The sequence below is a fragment of the Sceloporus undulatus genome, chromosome 4 (genome assembly GCF_019175285.1).
Source record: "Sceloporus undulatus isolate JIND9_A2432 ecotype Alabama chromosome 4, SceUnd_v1.1, whole genome shotgun sequence".
NCBI classification, from domain to species: Eukaryota; Metazoa; Chordata; class Lepidosauria; order Squamata; family Phrynosomatidae; genus Sceloporus; species Sceloporus undulatus.
In genome coordinates, this window is record NC_056525.1 from 202,796,000 (window position 1) to 202,816,864 (window position 20,865).

At 36.6% G+C, this 20,865-nt stretch overlaps 1 protein-coding gene across 17 annotated transcripts in view; it reads right to left on the reverse strand.

Annotated features, from left to right (window-relative positions):
• ASPH (aspartate beta-hydroxylase) overlaps positions 1-20,865 on the reverse strand; it is a 253,820-nt gene that overhangs the window by 153,927 nt on the left and 79,028 nt on the right. For 10 of the 17 annotated variants that reach the window (XM_042463722.1, XM_042463718.1, XM_042463728.1 and 7 more), the window contains 7 exons: positions 19,433-19,477; positions 18,726-18,761; positions 17,930-17,968; positions 16,859-16,900; positions 15,031-15,075; positions 13,971-14,024; positions 13,252-13,296 (listed from right to left, as the gene is read on the reverse strand). In XM_042463722.1, the coding sequence (XP_042319656.1) occupies positions 13,252-13,296; positions 13,971-14,024; positions 15,031-15,075; positions 16,859-16,900; positions 17,930-17,968; positions 18,726-18,761; positions 19,433-19,477 (306 nt within the window). The remainder of the gene's footprint in view (positions 1-13,251; positions 13,297-13,970; positions 14,025-15,030; positions 15,076-16,858; positions 16,901-17,929; positions 17,969-18,725; positions 18,762-19,432; positions 19,478-20,865) is intronic. The other 7 variants (XM_042463726.1, XM_042463720.1, XM_042463713.1 and 4 more) reach the window with 3 other exon arrangements.

Genomic DNA, 20,865 nt, shown 5'->3' on the forward strand with positions numbered 1-20,865 from the left:
GCAAAAAGCAATTTTGAAGAACTGTTTTTTGTTGTGACCCTGTTGGGCAGGGAGAGGGAATTAGACAGGTCCCCCCCTTCACACTGTCTTTGTACTCTTGTTTTAGCTCTTTAGCAGCTACTATTTCTGGTTTAAAAAAAATACATATAAGTTAGCTCACAAACAAAGGGTAAATTGGAACTGCTGAGATCTGAGAATGTCTACATGGTGCTCAGCACTGTTTGGCATGCATACTTCCTTCTTGACTCATTATAGTGAGTAGGGAGGGAAAGGTTCCACTGGATCTAGAAGACCGCCAACTCCTTATTTGAAGGAAGAACAAATACCAGCCTCTTCAAAAGAGGCAGTAATCAGGCACCTTCTGAACAAATCTAAACTGAGTCCAAAAGATGAAGACAAGCAATAGGCTAGTTGCCAACAACTCCATCCTGGGTATGGTGCTCAAGCATGTTGTCATGGACCAACCCCAGATTCTCTTGGATGAACCCATTTTCCTCTTGGATGAAAGCTTCATTACAGCCCACTTTTAGGGCTGGATCTGGAGTAGAGACTGCCTTGGTCTCTCTATGGGATGGCCTGTGTTGAGAGAGAGATAGGAGAGGGTAACCCTGCTGGTTCTTTTGGCCCTGTCAGTGACTTTTGATATCATTGACCATGGTAGCTGGATAGCCTGTCTGATCCTGATGGGGGACATTGTTTTTTATTATTATTATTTTATTAATACATTCAAAAACAAAACATGACAACAAACAGTACACCAAAACAACAATAAATACAGGCAATAACCCAGATAAGGCCCTGAAAATTATAGCTAAAAGGTGTATTCAGGGATCCTGAAAGACATCTTTCCATAAAAATTTAGCTAAAATTGGGGGATGTCTAGAGACTAAATCTTGCTGGATGTATTCAATAAATGGGTGCCAAATCTTATGAAAGGTCAATCCAGAGTGTAAGCCTCTCGCTCTGTTGTTATCTGCCATTTTCTCCATTAACCACAAGTCCCAGAGTCTAGTCCACTATCCTGAAATATTCAACGTTCCAGTTTTCCAGTTCTTGGCTATCTCAAACCTGGCAACAGCCAGAAGCAAACTAATAAGTTCTTTATGCTGCAGGGCTTCATTTTCATTCATAAAAATGGAGAACAGGAGCAGGAGTGGTGATAATTGTATACTTTGTTTAGTGATCTTGGAGATAAATTGTAAAATTTCTGTCCAATACTCATGCACTAAGGGACAATCCAGCCACATATGTACAAAGGTTCCCCTACCTTCACAACCCTTCCAGTATTTTGTATTAGCATTGGTAGACATACAAGCCAATTTGATTGGAGTGAGGTACCATTGATGGACCAACTTGATAGTATTCTCTTTAATGGCAATGGACTTAGTTTTAAATGGTAAATGAGTCCATATATTTTCCCAGGTCTTACTATCAATTGAAAGGGAAAGTTCTGCTTCCCATCCTGTCTTATGAAGCGTTGAGTTCTCAAATGTTTCTTCTAGCAGACAATTATATATGCATGCTATTTGGCCTTTAGAATATATAGCCGGAGAGACACACGTTTTCAAAAAAAGTAAGTGGGCAAGGATATTCCTGTATCTGAAGCAGTTTCTTTAAGAATAATTGTATCTGTATTATTTGATACCAGTTCTGAGGACCAGGGCCCAGAACACAGATTAGTTGCTCCATTGTGATAGTCGTCCCATTGTGGAACAGGTCCCTAACTGTATACAGGCCATAAACCTCCCAACCTGCGAAACTGAGCTCTGGAAAAGAGGGTAAGAAAAGGCCGTGAAGGGGAAGGGTAGGGAACCAAGCGATGCCTGCATTTCTTCCACAAAACCAAGGCAGTGAGCAAAAAAGGGTTATTACAAATTTTAGTGAATTTATATATAGATTCCGAAAAAAACTGATCAAAGATAGAGAGGATGCAGTGATAACTTCAATGTCTACCCAATTGGTCAGACTATTTTTCCTAATCAACTGGGTGATCTGACTTAGCTGAGAAGCTTCAAAGTAAAGATCAAGTTTCAGAAGTGACAACACTCCATATCCAGTTTTAAAATGCTTGACCGCTTTTGAGAAGCGTGGTTGTCTCCCATTAAAAACTTGGTAGTTCACTAACTTGTTCCAGCATTTCAAGTATGAGTTTGGTGGTCTCAAGGGAATCGTTTGAAAAAGAAACAATAGTTTTGGCAAAATGAAAGATTTAACTAAAGCAACATTGCCCAAAAGGGAGAAATAAAGTGACCTCCAATGGGCCAGTTTTGATTTAATCCACTTAGTGACTGAATTATAATTGCGAAAGATAAGTTGAGAGGTATCTCTTTGAATGATGACCCCTAGATACTTTAGACCTGAGGGGGTGGGGGGACATTGTTTTATGATGATTCTCCTCCTGCTTAGGCAGCCAATTCAAATGTGATCTGGTGAAGTAGCATTAGGCCAACAGCTGGACTTTGTGGTTATGTTCTACTATTTATGCTCTTAAGGCAGCAGTTCTCAACTATTGTTCCTCTAGATTCTTGAAATTTCTATTCCCAGAATTCCTGAACAATGAGCATACTGACTGGGACTTATGGGAATTGAAGTCAAAAATATCTGGAGGTCCAAAGGTTGAGAACCACTGTCTTAAGGTGATGTTATAGGATTATTACTGAGCCCTATGACAGTAGTACTTCATGGTTCTATTCTATATCCCATGCTTTTAAACATCTAAATAAAATTATTGGATCAGGCTCTCTATGGATGTGTGTAGAGGTGTCACCAGTATCAATGGCACTCAGCTGCAGCTCTTCCTTTCATCTAATACATGTGAGGCACTTGATGCTCTGACCAGCTGCTTGGTAAGGGTAGTGGATAGGATGAGAGCCAATGAATTGAAACTCAAGCCAGACAAAATGTAGATACTCTCTGTCTGGTTAAGCCTGTTCTTGAGGGAGCTACACTTCCCATAAATGTTCAGATCCATAGTCTATAAGTGTTCCAACACTGACACTGGAAGGACAGATTGTAGATACACCAACTATAATCTAATGTGGACACAAATAACCTTGCAACTAATACTTATATTCTCCCACTTGGATTATTGCTGAGATGCCTTTGAAAATGATCTGGAAACTTTAATCCAAAACAAGACCACGGCACTAGATGATTTCAACTTGTTATGCTAGGTTTTTGAAATCTACATTGGCTGAGTGTGTGTCCAAGCCCAATTCAAAATACTGGTTTTAGCTCAGTAAAGCCCTAAAAAACTTGGGGGCAGGATATTTGAAGGAGCATTTACTCCCAAACCTATCTATCAGAGGCATTCATTCAAGTGTTCCTGCCAAATAAGATTAGATGGGGAGGTGCAAGAGATAGGGCCTTTTTTTAGTGCTGGCACTCCACCTCTAAAAGCTCTTCTGTGTGCCTGATGACTATGGAGCAAAACAGACAGGCAAAAAGAGGTGCTTTCAGGCTGACTTGAAGGTATGGTGTTTAGATGACACATGACTTGAAGCCAGCAGGAAAGTGCCCTCTAGGTGCCTTATGCAGAGAAAAGCTGTTTCAAAAAGAAGCAGCTTCAAGCCACTTTTTCCTGCCCATCTGTTTCGCCCCTACATTATAAATTTTGGTGTGCCAGGGAACAACCTTCTAATCTCATTTGTTTAAAGAATGACTTGTTTTTTGTTTTTGTTTTTTGCTACAACAGGCATATTACATAGTAATTTTTATATGACCCATGGATAGGTCGAGGGTAAAACTCTCAGCACCCTTCTTCCCCCTCCTTTGCAGCCCTCAGGAGACATCCAGCCTGGGGAGGAAGCTTAACAGGCAAGCATCTGCCCTTCCTCCCCCTCCACAGCCTGGATGTCTCAGCTGAGCTGGGGATGAAGCTCAAGGAGCCAATACCAGCCTTCCATTCTCCTCCCCACCCTGCTTGTCTCCCATGGGGCAGCCAGGCTGGGAACGAAGCTCAGGGAGCTAGTGCTGGCCATCCATCCTCCTCTCCACCCTGGCTGTCTCCCATGGGGCAGCCAGGCTGAGGACTAGTCATGGGACAAGTGCTTGCCCTTCTTCTCCAGCCTTGCTGCCCCCTTGGGAGACAGCCGGGCTGGGGAGGAGGCTTGATACCATACCGAACCATGTACAAGTCAGCCTAGATTTTTTGGGTCAATTTTTAAACAAACTTTTTTCAATTTATAGATGAATATATATGGCAAACATTTCCTATGCAAGCAAATTTTCCCCAAAGAAATAATTTGGGAATAGCTGTGCAGATCTTGTATTCCCATGGATTTAGGAGAAAATAATGGAAATTGCTCTTTCTTGCATGTGGAACAAATGAAGATTTATATCCCCTAAGCTGGAGATAGCTCACAATAAATCTGAGTCTGAGACTAATCTGTCTCTTTCTAAGATTATAATGAAAGCTATCCCTAAAACATTTCTGACTGTTTCAACTCTTATCCGTACAACAGTTTAACTCAAGTTGTTGAACTAAAACAAAGTCCAGATTCAGTTCAAAATGTTGCCTTACTACATATATTGTGAAACTATACTAAAGAGGATAGTAGCATGCTCGTGTTTAATAGTTCAAGGGTCCTTAAGGTCATACTTGAAAGCCAGTAAACTCCTTGGTTGATATCAAGGAGAAAACAATTCCTAAAAATGCATACACAGACAGACAGTAAGCTATTTTGAACCAGCCCTAGTCCAGATAATAAAATCACCAGATAATAAAAATGGAAGATGATAAAAATGAAACAGAACAACTGTTGAAAAGATATATAATATGAGTAGTTCAGACAATAATGAGTCCACCAATGGAAAAGTTTCTTCTGTACTTTATTGCTGCAAACATTAACACAGAAGAAAAGGTACATCTTTTAAAAATCCCCTTCACCTTGCCTCTCATGGCACAGTTGTGTAAACATGAAAATCATATAATTATAAGAATTTTTTTAAAAAAAATTGATCACAGTTAATAATCCTCTTGTTCCAGCATTCTAAAAATATATTGTCATAATTATACAAAATTAATTTTAATTAGCCAAACACATTCTTATTTAATCCCACTTCCTTAATATATATGGCTTTATAAAAAGTATTGCTTTGTCACTTAGATATATGCAATATTTCACTCAATGAAAAATAATGCTTTGTCTCACACTGACTTGACACACTATTTCCTGACACATATAAATTCTTATTTGCCATGATTCCTCCTACATAGGCCACCTATTTCTTCTGCTGGCCCAACACAAGTGTCAGCATATGCACACTGAACAAGGAGGGGAAATAGGGCCTTATTGTGACATAGGTGGCTTCCCATACCCCTGAGCTCAGGTGCCCATGAGGGAAAGCAACTATGGAAACCTAGGGCACACTGTTCATGCACATTCACACTATATAAATGGCTAAATATCCTAGATCCCACATTTTAAAAATGCATTCCACATACTGCATTTTTCAACACTATTTCAATTTAAAAAAATCAGTTACGTCCAAGCACTGGTTACAGTTCACAAGTTTCATATTCCACTATAGTTTTAGTGAATTTCCTTTGACTCTAGTGGTACTAAATTGTTTCTTACTGATATCACATTTAAACTGAGATTGTCATATAGTTTTCCTAAGCAACAGCATCATTAAGCAAACTATTCCTGAGCCATAAGAAGATAAAATAACTAAAGTAATGTGGCCCTAAGATTGATTAGCACCATGCAACAGTTATCTAACACATCACCTCAGTTAAAGTTTACTTTCATTCATAAGGGTGGCGGAAGAATTTCATTAATAAATACTGATTTATAACAAGCAATTTTTGGTAACGCATATAAATTAAGATCTATCAGTCAAATTCTGGAAGCCTGAAATCATTGCCTCTAATGTAATCCTAATTCTCTTTAAAGGACCTATTAATGAAAAAGTTGTAGCAAAATATTTATGTGCTACAATCCTTTATTTAGTAAAGTCCTACTGAAATTGCAGCTGAGATATCATCAAATGAAAGGGCAAAATAAAAACAAAAATGTCATTAAGACCATACTGATATCAGATAGATGTTTCCCAATCTGAATACAACTAAATACATCAGTTTCTTATTTAATTCTTCAGTGTTTACTTCAGTCTAGTTTCAAATGTTCCTCATGTGAAGAACCAACCAAAACAAACAATTTGAAAACACCCCCCCCCCCCAAAAAAAAAAAACCTTTGGCAATCTTGTTTGCTTGTGTCTAAGATTAAAGTACTTCCTTTACCTACAATTTAAAATAATTACATACAAAATCAGTATGTATTGGTCCAAGCCAAAATTTCACAGCTGTTTTACTAGTGTATCCCATAATAAATTTAAATATACCAAATTGTTATTCTGATTACATTTTAAAACTATGCTAACTGTATTTATTTCCAAGTTTTACTGTATCCACAGATATATATATATTAAAATCTCAAATCATTTACTACTACATTATAAATACCAAATGCTACAAAAAGATAGAAAGGTATACTGGGGTTCTAAATATATGCTAAAGGTAGAATGTTAACTAAGCACTTTACATTTTTCAGATTTTAGGCAGTTTCACAAGTGACTTTTTTTTTTAAAAAAAATCTAAAATGAATGAAAAAATCTATATTGTATATTTAGTTTTTTTAAAGCCTGCTTTTGCTCTCTGCACCATATTGATAACATTTATAAGACATGCATTCCAGATGGAAAGGTCTCATAGCATCACTTGTGAAATGCTTTTTAGTGTTCTTGCTCCCTAATTTTATGAACTGTTTGATTAATTATGTCAGAAAGAGTCTATAACAAACATCTGTTCCCATTGTGTAGAATATGGTTTAGGCTGGTCCTCTTGTTGTTGGGACATTCTTTTTGAAGCTTTAAGTATCTGAAAAAATAAGGGGAGATCTAAATTAGAGGACCAACCATGACACAAATTCTTTTAAAAATAATATGCAACTTTGGAACATTGTATTTAATTTGGCTGTATCGAAATTTTGTTAGAACTGAACAGTTACACACAAAGATGCTATCTATGGAGGAAGAGAGGCAAGAACAGACCTTATAAAACAGGCCTTTGGAGTTGAAACTGACCACGAGAACTGAAATCTCCTCTTTCCCCATCACTCTTTCTCTCTTTCGCTCATGCACACAGACACACAAATAAACACACCATAAAAGATCTAGGAACTGTGTTGGCACTCTAGATGTTGAACTGAAACCCCAGGAACCCCAGCTTACACAACCAATTGTGAGGAATGCTGAGAGTGGCAGTTAATTAGTTTCCTGGAGCTTGGCATGATTCCTAACCAGCATTACAAAAACATCTGTCATTATGATGGGAAATATGTATGTAGAGCGTGAACTCTACATTGAAGACCTATGTCAACAAGGGTTGGGTGTAGCAGTGTTAAAGAGGGTAAGAGCAGATTTTGCATAATTTTCTCCAGCTGCAGCATTTCCTGCATTAGGGTAAATGGCAACTATTTGTTTTTATTAAAGTAAGCAAAGGAGAGAAAATGGAAATACCACTGGGTGGAGGACTAAGCCTGTTTTCTGCCCCCAGTGCAACAGCAGAGAAGCTTTATCCTGTTGCAAACCTCTGATTCTTTGTCTAAAAAATTCTGCACTGGGTTCTGTTTCTTGGGACTGCTACGGTAATACAATGTTGGGGGCTGGCTTTCATGTATATATTTGGAGAGGAAATGTTATATTGAAAATAGAAAAGTATAAGAATCTGTATATACATTTTTCAACTTATTACTAATCATTGAAGTTAGCAATCTAATGAGCGGTAGAAAAATATACCAAGAAATAGAGGCAAACAAGTAGGATCAGAAATAATAGAAGTGTAAAGTTAAGGAAACAGTGTTCAGATTCCCCCATCTTCCCTATCATGTCTAATTCTTTATATTAAGGAAGTCCTCTGACAGTGTTGTGACAACTATGTCAACAGCCAAAACAAAAACAAAAAATCTCAAAAACAGTAAGCAGTGCATGGTGGGAGAAGACTGAACAGTCCATGTCATTATAAGGGCATGGACAGCATATGAAAACTGCTATCCAACCAAGGGTCAAAGAAAAACATGCTTCATCAGCCAGTGACCATCAACAAATGAAATCAGAGAGAAAGAACCTGTTTCACACAATTGTGCAACCAAAGAATAGGAAACTGTGACCTGTGTTATTATTCAGTTGAGATCCTGTGTCCTTTCTTGCAGTGCTCAGAGGGTTTTCCATACTAGCTCATTTTCACTGGACACTTCCAGTTCAAAATGTAAGAGTCTTGTGAGGTTAGATCAAAGGCCTACCTTGTCCAACATTCTTTTCCCACAGTGGCCTCCAATAATACCAACCAAAATACCAGTGGGAAACCTTCAAGCAGGACATGAACATAACAGCATTCCCTAGCACTTGTCCTGTTCCCATTGTCTATGGGTACACATATAATACTACATACCCAAGAGGCACTTATGTCTTGACTCCTTCTCCAATCTCCTGAAAACCTTCTTCTCTCTCAAGCATAATTTAGCACACTGTCAGACCACTAAGTGACATAAATATCTTATTTGGTTCCTGAACAATGCCATGTATGACACTTCACATAAAACAATAATTCCTCCCCTTAATTTAGAAAACATACTATTCATTCTTAGTTTATTTCCAAAGTCAGGGTGATCAAAAAATTGGGAGTGGAACCCATCTTACAGAATTTTACAAACTAATAAGCAACTAAAGAAAGCACAACCCCAAATACAAAACTATCTTAAGAATTATATGTCCTTTGAACACCCTCCAAGTGCTATATTTGGGGCGGGAATCATGCAGTCCAAATATTGTTGGACTGCAGCTCCCAGCAGTTATAGCCAATCTAGCTGATGGTGAGGACTGCTGCAGTTTAACAAAATCTGGCTAGTCCTATGTTATATAAATAGTTATATTACTCATAAAAGAGAACTACACATGAGCCTCTGTGGGATACTTTAGAACTACTTTATTCTTATAAAATGCATTTAAACACGCATATGCATCTTCTGCCTCTTGTAAAGAATAGCTTTCTCATGTGGTCAGGAGTTATTGTGGTAAAGTTTAAACTAGCTGATCTATTGAAGATAATGCATGTTCTCATTCCAGAAGCTTAAAACCATCTTCCTTATGCTTACTGATGTAAACTATTCATCTTTGATCCAGAAAAGCTACATACACGAGTGAGAATTTGAGATTATAGGCAAAAATAAATCTAATTTACTTCTGCAGTCAAAGAGGCAATCAACTTCTTAACTTGAATAAAGGTGAACTGAAAAATAAATAAAGGTGTTCAACCCTATCTAAAGATTAAGGCACATATAAGTCTCATAATGAATCCGCATCTAAAGTTTAACATCCTTCTCCTCTAACTATAGAATATCAGATAAACCAGTAGATTATCCCTAGAGACATTATAATAATATGTAATCCCCTTGGGTACATATACACGTTGAGTGTCCCTTATCCAAAATGCTTGGGACCAGAGTGTTATGGATTTTTAAGGGTGGGGTTTTTTTTTTGGATTTCAGCATATTTGCACATATATAATAAGATACCTTGGAGATGGAACCCATGTCTAAACATGAAATCCATTTATGTTACATATACATCTTATACACATAGCCTGAAGTAATTTTATACAAAATATTTTTAATAATTTTGATTATGAAACAATGTTTGTGTATATGGATCCCTCAGAAAGCAAAGGTGTCACTATCTCAGACAGCCATGTAGACAATGTGGATTTTGGAATTCCCTATAAGGGAGAGTCAATCTGTATAGAGATATTGTTCTTTTGGATAATATAGAGTCATTAAGATTATAATTACATATAGGTCACTCACAACCATTGATAATCACTACTATCGTATGTGTAGTTTAGATATGGGAGACTTCTGGTTCCAAGCATTTTGCTAGACCACACTTTTCATCAGTCCTAATAACTGGTGATATTGCTTGGATGGGAGTTGAAGTCTAATAATATCCGGAGAATCATTCCTGTTAGAGATGATAGTGGACTAGATGAGGGTAAGATAAGCCTGACTGATTCAAAACTTACTTCCCTACACAAGATGCTTATTTGCTTTTTAATCCTCCTTCTCAAGAAGTGAAACCTCTCATTTACACTACTCAACTGTCTTCCACCTCCTAGTACCATGTAAATTTATAGGAAAAAATCTATATATCAGCCATGCCTGAAAGTCATATTCACACGCAATACACATACACATTGGCTATGGTACTTTCACTGAACACTGCCTGGATATGTTGTTTATCACAGGTGGTATAGAGATATTCAAACGTAAATTTTTTAAAAATCCTGTGCAACTGCAACTTGTTGAGACAACTTCTACAATGTAGCTACACTCAGAATGGGGGACTAACTTAAGAAGTTGTGCATTTAACAAAATGTAGTATGTTTGCTAATTATCAGCAGCAGTAGTGAAAAATTAGTCAATGAAGAGGTATGAGTTGGATGCTGCAATGCACTTTGTGACTCTGCTGTCAATTAGGGATGCTTCCTTCTTGCTTAGTTAAATGACCAACAGAAGCACTGTGCTTGTAGAATAGTTAATACAAAGCAGATATTCAAAGTTTTTTTGGGGAGCTACAACTCTGAATCCCTTAGCCACCATGGTGGCCTTTCGAGAAATTCTGAGATTTGTAGTCCAAAAATGGTTGTTTTCCTATCTCTGGCACAAACCACACTCAGGGGGAATCCATATTTAACTGGATGGTTCTTTTTTCAATAAGTATTAGCCTTATCTCACTGCATATTGTCACAAACTTCCAATATTTATCTCCTTCTGTTATCCAAACAATTATTAAATCAGGCTGCTTTTTCATGTCAGAATATCTATGAACAGTGCTCTATAATTCACATGTAATAAAAATTGTTTAAAATTACTGTTTTTTGCTCTCTCTGCTCAATATAAGCATATTTTATATTTGTGCCCTTTGGTTTTTCTATCTACTTGGAAGCTAGTATGTAACCTTCTTTGGCAAGAACAAAGTTATTTTTTCAGTTAGTTACATCCCTTTCCTTTCATTTTCAAGTCTTTTCTTAAGACTAAGTTATTTAAGCAATTTTTTCTTGAGCCATTTTAAAATCATCATATCTACAACTCTGACATTATTTGATGCTCCTCTAGTCTATCATTTCTCAGCATCATTAACTGATTCACAAGTGTTCACTATATAATAATCATTTGCTGATTACTGACCTTTGCTTTCCACACACTGGTCCTTCTAATCTAATGTTAAACCCTGAAGAGAGGGATTTATATGATCTCAACTATGTCTATAAAACTTTTTTAAAAATATGATAGCTGGAATCTGGTTGGGGCATTGTATGTAAAATAGAAGGCCGCTGTTACCTAACAACATAAAAGAGCCAGCAAAGGGCTCTAGGCAAATTGGGACTGATGCACTATGGTCCTAATGTGCATTGGGTACTCTTGCTGGTGTCCTGATATACATTGCTGCAATTCAGTAACTGAGCCCTGAACAGACAGGCCAAAATAAAGCTGATTTGGATCACTTTAGAGGTATGCTGTTTAAATGACACAAACATCTTAAGAGGGCAGAAGGTTTGTCAAAGCCGCGCTCCAGCCCTTAGGACTGGAGCGTGGCTTTGGTGCAGCTTCTGACCTCTTAGGACACATGCATCATTTAAATAGAACTCTTCGACCCGAAACAGCTTCATTTGGGCTGTCTGTTCAGGCCCTAAGTTTCTTAGTGTCACTGTAATTTAGTCAAGTGCATTGAAATTTACCTTGACTGAATAGCCATACAGGATTCTGGCCTGTGTTTTCTAAACAAACAGCCTACAGAGGCTAATTTTTTAAGAGTTCTGCTCATACAAAGTCACAACTAAGTTCTTCTTTCCATTTTTGAATTTACTTTCTTCAAAGCTAGAATAATATAATAACATAAGGAATTGCACTTTACTCCAGTGCCTTTCAGATGCTCCAAAGAGAAGTGCTGAAATATAAGCCTGTGGTTAAAAGGAACTTGAAGAAAAGACTTCGAGCAATGTGTTATAGGACCCTCAATTCCATATGTAAGGATCCTTGCTCAATGACTTTTTCTGCTTCTATTTGAGGTGACGGCTGGATTGGGGCCATCTGTTTCGCCTCTAAGCTTGTTCCCATCACATCTTGTAACATCATATAATCTCTGAAAGTGACCCAGTATGATGGAATGGTTTGAGCACTGTACTTCAACTCTGTAAACAACTCTGGAGACCAGGGTTTGAATCTCAGCCACAGAAACCCACTGGGTGACTACAGAAACCACTGAAACCCATTGGGTGACCTTAGGCAAATTACACTCTCTTAGCCTCAGAGGGAGGCAAAGCCAACTCTCCCCAAAACAAATCTTCCCAAGAAAACCCTGTGATAGCCTTGCCTTAAGGTTACCCTAAGCTGGAAACAACTTTAAGGCACACAGCAACAACAACAAGAACAACAACCTCTGAATTATGTGTTAAACATATGCTTAATCTGTCCTGAATTTACAGTCCATCAAGTGGATTCAGTTACAGAATGTGCACATTTTATCCTTTATGATAACTGACAAGAGACAGGAAAAAAAGAGATTTCTCAGGTGCACAGGAAAAAAGTTCACTGGACCAGTCATTTTAACTAAAGCCTTCAGAAGGACTGAAAAAAACCCTGTAGACCCAGCATCACAATTATGCTTTCTGCCATGCATGTTTTTCAATGATCTGCCATCATTAAACTTTTTTCTTGCATAAGTGATCTTCCTGTGTTTTATTTTTCATTTCCACACCAAACTGCAGAAGCACTTTACCATATAACAGGAATTTTGGAAGCTTAAATCCAAAAAGAGTTGGAGGGCCAAAGTTTGGGAGCAAATGACTTAGAGTGAGAAATCAGTTGACATAGTATTAAAACACATGTCACATCCTAGTCTATTTTCTGTCCTAATTCAAATCAAAAAAGGAAAAGAGAAACAAAACTCTGTTTGCTTGAACATACTTTTAACATGAGAGAGATATTATAGAAATTTGCTTTGATATTTTTCTCAAAGGAAGACTTCCTAAAACCTACAGTTTTGTGTGCCTACAGGGACAGCACTGAGCATTTAAGATTTTGCCAAATAATTGAAGCTTCTATTTTTTCTCTCTAGATCTAGGTCAAATTTAATGCATTTTTGACTGAAATACTTTAAAGAAAAACAAATAAAGTCTCTGAAAATTCGCTTACCAACAGACTCATCATTTGAATATTCTTCTACTTGAACAGGAACTTCTGTAATTCAAAGATTTACAGCCATTTATTATTAGGCAATTTCATAGACATTTCAACAACATTTTCTTGGCATACTTACTAAGATTTGAATTCACAACCAGAACTGACACAGCATAAAATGATTACCCTTTGACACAGAGGGGAAAGACATACTAGCAGTGAGGCTTAACTGTGATTATATGATTAAACCTGATAAATCATGTCTGATTGTGCATTTATTTCATAATCAACATCTTCCTTGGAAGGAACACTTGCTTCATAGATGTGGATAACCTGCCAGCCTGTAAACACCCTAACCATTCTGCTAGACTACTGACCATAGCAATGGGTAAGCCTGAAGAAAGGGGAGGGGAACCTATGACCCTCCAAATTTCTTGTACTACAATTTCCACCTTCTTTATCAATGCTAATAAGCACACATGAGAGCTGAAAGCCATCGATACTAGAATTTCACATGAACCACTATGTGCACTTCAGTTTCTGGAAAAGGTACTTATAAAGCATGTTTACTAATGCCATATTGTTATATAAATGATTAAAGAACCATAAAGATTGCTCAACTTGATAAGCAATTTTGATTGCACCCAAGAATGAATATTAATATATAAAGCTACAGTAGTTTAGCAAACTAGTACATAACACTAGTAGTTTATGTAGAAAACTGGTTTACAAACCTGTTTCATGAGGCTGAGCAGCTGCATGGTCTTCTGTAGGTTCACTATCATCTACTGTGAACAAGTTATACAAATATATTATTCTACAATGGCATATACATGTTTTTAAAATTATTAATATTCTCAATAATGTTAAGTTAACAAGATAGACAATATAACATCACACACCACATTTCTGAAACCATGATGAACAGTTTGCATTTTGAAAAGCTGAAATTCTCAATTAAGCAGTAATTTTATAATGTGTAAGCATGAAATGCTGCCCTTAGGTTGTCCACATCTATGCTACAGAACAGGACTGTAAATGATAAGACTATAAAGTGAAGAATTCAGCAAGTGAAAAGTAACTTTTTATTAAAAGATTTTATTTTTATTAAAAGATTTGCAAAGAATGCAAATGATTCCCTACAGTTCTGTATAGTTTCTGGAACTCAAAAATACAGAAAAAAGCTTTGTACCAAAACTCAGGTCTTTCATTAATTTTTCTACTTCCCTACAACTTGCAAAGATCTGAACTCCCCATTCATTTTTTCCTAGATACATAAATCATACATAGATACATAAATGTGTTTAAAAAGTTTTAAGCCAACTGAAAATTTATCAACATTAAGATACATATTTTGGTATTTTGTTGGCATGTACTATATTAAGGACATCTTATCTAAAAATCTACCATGCACATCCTCCAATTATCCAAGTAACAAGAAAACAAATCTGTATTATTTAGATACCTTTAGAGCTTGCAAAAGGATACAGCTAGACTAAGAACACATGAAAAAGGCACACATAATCAGCTACAAAAAAATCATACACAATCTTACACTATAACCTTTCTCTCAATTAGTCTCAAAAGTGCTAGAAAATCCTTTTCCATATATAAATTTACACAGTTAAACTTCTTTGGAGTACATCACTTAAGTATTCACTTTATTCTAACGTTGCTCATATTATAAACTGACAAAAAGTGTTCAATGAAAAATTGCCTCAATTAAAGTTTTACATTTATTGACAATTTCACTTGTATCATATTTCCTATCTCAGAGAATTTATGCACAAATACCTGATTCAATATGTTCAGTAAAAGAATCTGAAGCTGAAGGTTTGTCTATTGAAGAGAAAAAAGTTATTGCAAAAAATTAGATCATATGCTTTGCTTAGAGCAGCAACTGAATTAAAGAAAGAGATCCTGGAAATCCCAGGAAGAACATTTCAACGGCAGTTTCTCTCAAGAGTTCCGAGGGAGGCAATATCAATGTTGTCAATCTCACTTGGCACAGAGAACATAAGAAGACATGAGACAGTGTGAAAAAGTTCCCTGTTCACATCCCCCACCACCATGATGCTACTCTAACAGTGGTCTGAGGAAGAATATTAAAAGAAATTACTGATTTGACTTCAGTGGTGTATGGGCTTTTATAACACTTCCCTGTTAACAGAGTTGCCATTATTCGGTACTATATTTAGACAACCTCTCCCAGCAGTTTCTTGCATTTATTAAACAGCATGGGAGACAAAACAGAACCCAAAGACCAAAACAAAGTACAGTGTACCCTCGCCTTACAAGGGAATCTGTTCCAGATACACACACACCCAGATGTAAGGCAAATTCTGTGAATTATTAAGCCCTGTTCATTCATTTGCTACTCATACAAAATTCAAAATATTCCAGAATATAAAAGGTTCAAATCATCATGTCAGGGCTCAAACAACTTTTGGATTTAGGAGCATTTAGGATTTCAGATTTCCAGATAAGGGAAATTCAACCTGTATTAAAAGGGCACAAGTAACTTGTTCACTCTATATATTCCAAATTGCAATCACATGTAATACTGATATGAATGGATGATAATTTCACTATCAGTTTGTGGAAAGTAACTAGGTAACATTTGGATTTTGAACCTTTGGCATTAAAACATCTTTGTCTAGCCCTGCGTCATACCATGCATATGTCAGTAAGATGATTCTACTGGAACTACTTTGTCAATATTTCTCTGTTAGTGTCAGTTCTAGTGCCTCAAAAACAAAAGATTACTAATTCTCTCTGTGTGCCAATGAATAAAAAATGAAAATTTGAATATGGGACATTTTTTACACTATTTGATTGCATATTAGCAATTTTCAATAAATAGGAATGAACAGCTTTTTAAAAACTGACATTCACGTATTTGTTCAATTCTGTCTACTAGCTCTGCTATAATTAAATATATAATGAAAAACAAATCTCTTAGGTTTTAGAAAAAGAAAGCTAACAAAATCAAAAGAAAACTTACAGAAATAAGTTATTTAGAAGAATGTATTTTAAGATGCAGTTGGGGGCACATCATAAGAAGAACCCTAAGGTGAAAAGTATTTTATAATTTCCATCTATTCAAAAAATGCAGCTGAGGACCATGCATACATAGTGATATTGCTGTGTAAAAAGTATTGGAGGCTAAAAAGAATCAGCCCAGGTTAGTACATTTGGATGGGAGACTACCAAAGAATATCAGGTCCTGGGAGCTATGTTTCAGAGGAAGGCCATGCAAAACTACCTCTGAGGGGGTAGCCATAGGTAAGTGGATGTAGATCATTACATGTAATACTTGTACATATGTATTGATTCACTTTGTATACCCATAATAATTATCACGATTCTTCCAGTTTCCTAGGATGTGTATATAGTACATAACATGCAGCAAAAAAATCACATTTATAATATACACATAAGATTTCATACTATTTCCTACATGACAGTGCTCTCTGTACAATGTTTTGCACATTTCCGGTGGACCTGAGAAGCCAATACTGCAATTGCAACTGAACAGAACATCCACATTCAATCTACTAGTAAGTAATCCTGTAATAAGCATACTTCTTTCTTCTAGCTAAAACAAATACTGTATTTTCACCTTGTTTATTTTCATAATGATGTTCAGTGAAAGGTTCACCATCTGAAAAGAGAACATTATAATTTAGTTTTAAAAAAGCAGATGAAGAAAAGAAGAAATTTAGATCCCATGCCTATACAAATTAATGGAAACAGACTGAGGCACTGGGCAGATGGACCAGAAACGCATGACCTCATCCTGTGCTTTCCTGGCCTAGGTACTAACTCAGGTCAGTTCCCCAAGCTGGCTTAGGGACCCACTACAACTGTGCGCTCCTTACCTTCCCCTTGCATCTCCGCTAATGAGCAGCCCCCCTCCCGTCACCACATCTAATATGAAAATGGGGCACATAGACACATGAGTACAGCCAAGTGATGAAGGAGTAAGCATGCATGAGATGTCTATACATCCGGGGGCTTGCCATGCAGTTTCCAGGAAACTCAGTGGCAAACCAGGGGTCAAATTGACCCACATTAAGGGCCTCTGACTCTGTGATCAGGCCAGAACCATCTGATCCATGTCTGGTCTGGCAGGATCTGGTCTATCCTGGTCCTGGGGTTTTGGCCTACATTGTCCAACTGGACAATGCTGTGTGGACAGCGTTGAATGTGTTAACTGTCCAGTTTCACATAAAGATATAACTGGAACTCATGGTGTGGGAAAAAAAGGCTGGAATGGATTGTCTCACAGAAATCAGATTTTCCTCATCAAAACAAACAAACACCCCAACACCCAAGACTAGTTATCAGGGTTCTGTTAACACATTTATATGTAATATGTATATATGCAGCTAAATTTTTAAAGTAGGGTAGGCCTTGGGGCCACTTATAGTGCCAGTGCTGTTTGGATGGGTTCTGGCTTTCAGCAGACTGCTCTTTCCCTAATCAAAAAAGGTGACTTGGCTTTTTTGGAAACTTGTAGCAATGGCACTTCAACAGCCCACCCTAGTAGTGCTGAATATTAAAATAAAATAAAATCTGTTTTTGAAAATGATCATTAAGGTTGTTGTGTGCCTCCCACAACAAAGGACAAAGGAACAGGAATGTAAACAATTAGTGCAGTATATTTCATAGTAGATCACAATCAATTTACCTGTATCCTGAATCTCAATAAAGTCTTCATTTTCTAATTCTAAAAAAAATGCATAATTTTGAATTTTAAAACTGAGGAGACACATGGGATATGAACAATAAAGGGAATCAACAAAATCATTTTTGGTTAAAAGCAAGTAAAAATACGTGCTTAAAGCAGAATTATTGTTAGTTCGACAGTGTAACAAACTCCCTTGGAGTGTAGTGGAATCTCCTTCCTTAGAGGTTTTTAAACAGAGGCTGGATGGCTTTAATTGTGTGTTCCTGAATGGCAGGGGGTTGGACTGCATGGCCCTTGCAGTCTCTTCCAACTCTATAATTCTATGATTCTATTATTCTAGTATACAACCATGCCATGTAAAGCAGTTGCCTTAAATTTTATGATGGTCCATGAGTATAATAAATTACTGATTGATTGTTGTCTTACGGCTATTATAGTTGTCCCATAACATTAAAAAAAGTAACCAACTCTGCAGTGGTATACCATATATAGGAAGACTACACAAGTGAGTTGCAAAATGCTATTCCATCACTAGTGTTGAAGTAAAATTTAAATATCAGTCCAGTTAACTTTTGTAAACAGACCCGAAGTGAAAAAGATATTCTTCCTTTTTAACTTATGCAGCAAAATGTCTTCAGCCAGCTAACATGGGAATTACCATAGGAAAGCACTCATGAACAATTCTGTATGCATCTGAAGAGGTCAAGGAAAGATACTGTATTTCAAACATTATTTTCAAATATTACGTATTACTAATTATTGTCATAATGTAGTGTTGCATTTAAAAAAAACATACCACGTTCATCCACATAGTCATGATGCTCTGTATCTTCTGGGGGAAAATTAGGCAACAAAAAAAAAAGCAGAATGTTAAGGTACCTAAGAAATTACTGTTATCTACTCTTCCCTATAAGCCATATATTATCACTTGTTAACTACTAAGTAGATAAACCAAGATGCATAGATGGAAAGTTCAGTAAGTAGCCCATACCGCTAGATTAGAATGAAATAGCTCCACTTAGGCTTGATAAAGCGTGGGTTGCAATATTTGTAGACCATGTACTATGAATGTTTAGATTATGTAAAATTCTGTATAAGGGATGCTATAAAGATATAAATGTAATTTGTACTTGTTCGTTATTTTGTTGTCGGGGGAGAGTTGGTGTTTGTTATATATCTTGTTATGTTTGATTATTATGCCATGTCATGTTATTTTAACATATGTCATTTGATATTGATAGTTGTTCTGCTGTCAGGAAGTGCCAGGGATTGCCATTTAAATTATTATGCTATGTATTGTGCTATGTATTTTGTACTCTGTATTCTTTATTTTTTGTATAATTACTTTATTGTTATAATATTGCTGTGATGTTTTTGATGGAAGGTGTATTTTTTATTTTTGATGCCTTTGTTTTGTAATCCGTCTTGATTCTGCAAGGAAAAGGTAGAATATAAATAAATCATATTATTATTATGAACTATAGTAAGACTTCTGTACAATACCTGTGTTGTGCTCCAGAGTATCTTCTAGAGTTATTTCTGTTTCATCTATGAGAAAGAGAGAAAAAAATCACTACACTATTATGTCAGAATCCTGATGCAGGCAATTAACTTATTGCAAGGGAGGGAGGAGGGGATCATAAATACACTAGCTTTTTTCATTTCAAATAAGCTCATGATGTTGAGGTCCAAGACATGCAGTTTGTACATTTCCAAATCTGTGATCTACTGTGTAACTGACTGTTGGTATCCAGTATCAATGGGACAGACATGTCACAGGATCATAGAGCACACCAATATGATTCCTTCCCTCTTGCACAGAATTCAGTAGATCCCTTCAGTACAGGGCTAACAAGCCACAGCAGTCACACAGTACTGTACATTGCATGCAGATATATATGTGTGTGTGTGTGTGTGTGTGTGTGTGTGTCTTTCCAATCTGAGAATTCAGTTTTCTTACTATCCCTGGAATACTGGGTATCCAACACTACTTGATATCCAAAACTACTGCAAACTATGCAATTCCATAAGACAGACACAATTGTGCAATTATCATTTAAGAATACTTCAGTTACATTCCTTATATAAGAAGAGCTAAGGCAACATGCATGTTTTACACATTAATGCCTATCAGAGGGAAGTAGCGAACAGAGTGCTGAACTGAAAAGATATGGGTTTAGCTCCATATTCCACCTCAGTGTTTACCAGAGCCTTATGCCCATCACCATCTTTTAACCAAGCCTCTTTCACAAGAATGTTGTAAGAATATTTCTTACTGATGTCATTTTACGCTATTTTGAGCTCCTCAAGAGAAAGCAAGTGATATAATGCACACATTATTCAGAAAATACAGAAATGCCAGTATACAGAAAATTTGAAAATACAACTTAATTATGCATATATTGATATGTAGACAATTTTAAACTACATGGAGCTAAATTTAAGTTATCTAGTTTATCATAGATGTAGTTGGGATGTTGATAAATTCAAACCCATTTCTTTCTCAGCATACTAAAGCAGTAATTTCTAAAATTATTCCAGTGCAACACAGAACTTAGTAACAAAGAACAGTCTTTGCTCATCACCACTTAAACAAGACACATGCTTAGGCCATCTGACTCTAAAAAGCCATTTCCTCTTCTCATTAGCTCTAATTAAAACCTATTCTTAACAGATTTTTAAAAGTCACATGCAGCAACCACTTACAAAGACTAATCACACCCCTTCCACTTGCTTCATATTATAGCAATTATGCTGCCTGTTACAAGCCATCACAAAAATAATTTCAATTTGTCAGTCCTAGGGAGCTCTCAGTGTCATATTATAGTAAGCACTACTACAGTGGATCCTTGTTATACGCTGGGGTTTGGTTCCAAGATCCCCTGTGTATAACAAAATCTGTGTATGCTCAAGTCCCATTAAGTATAATGACATAG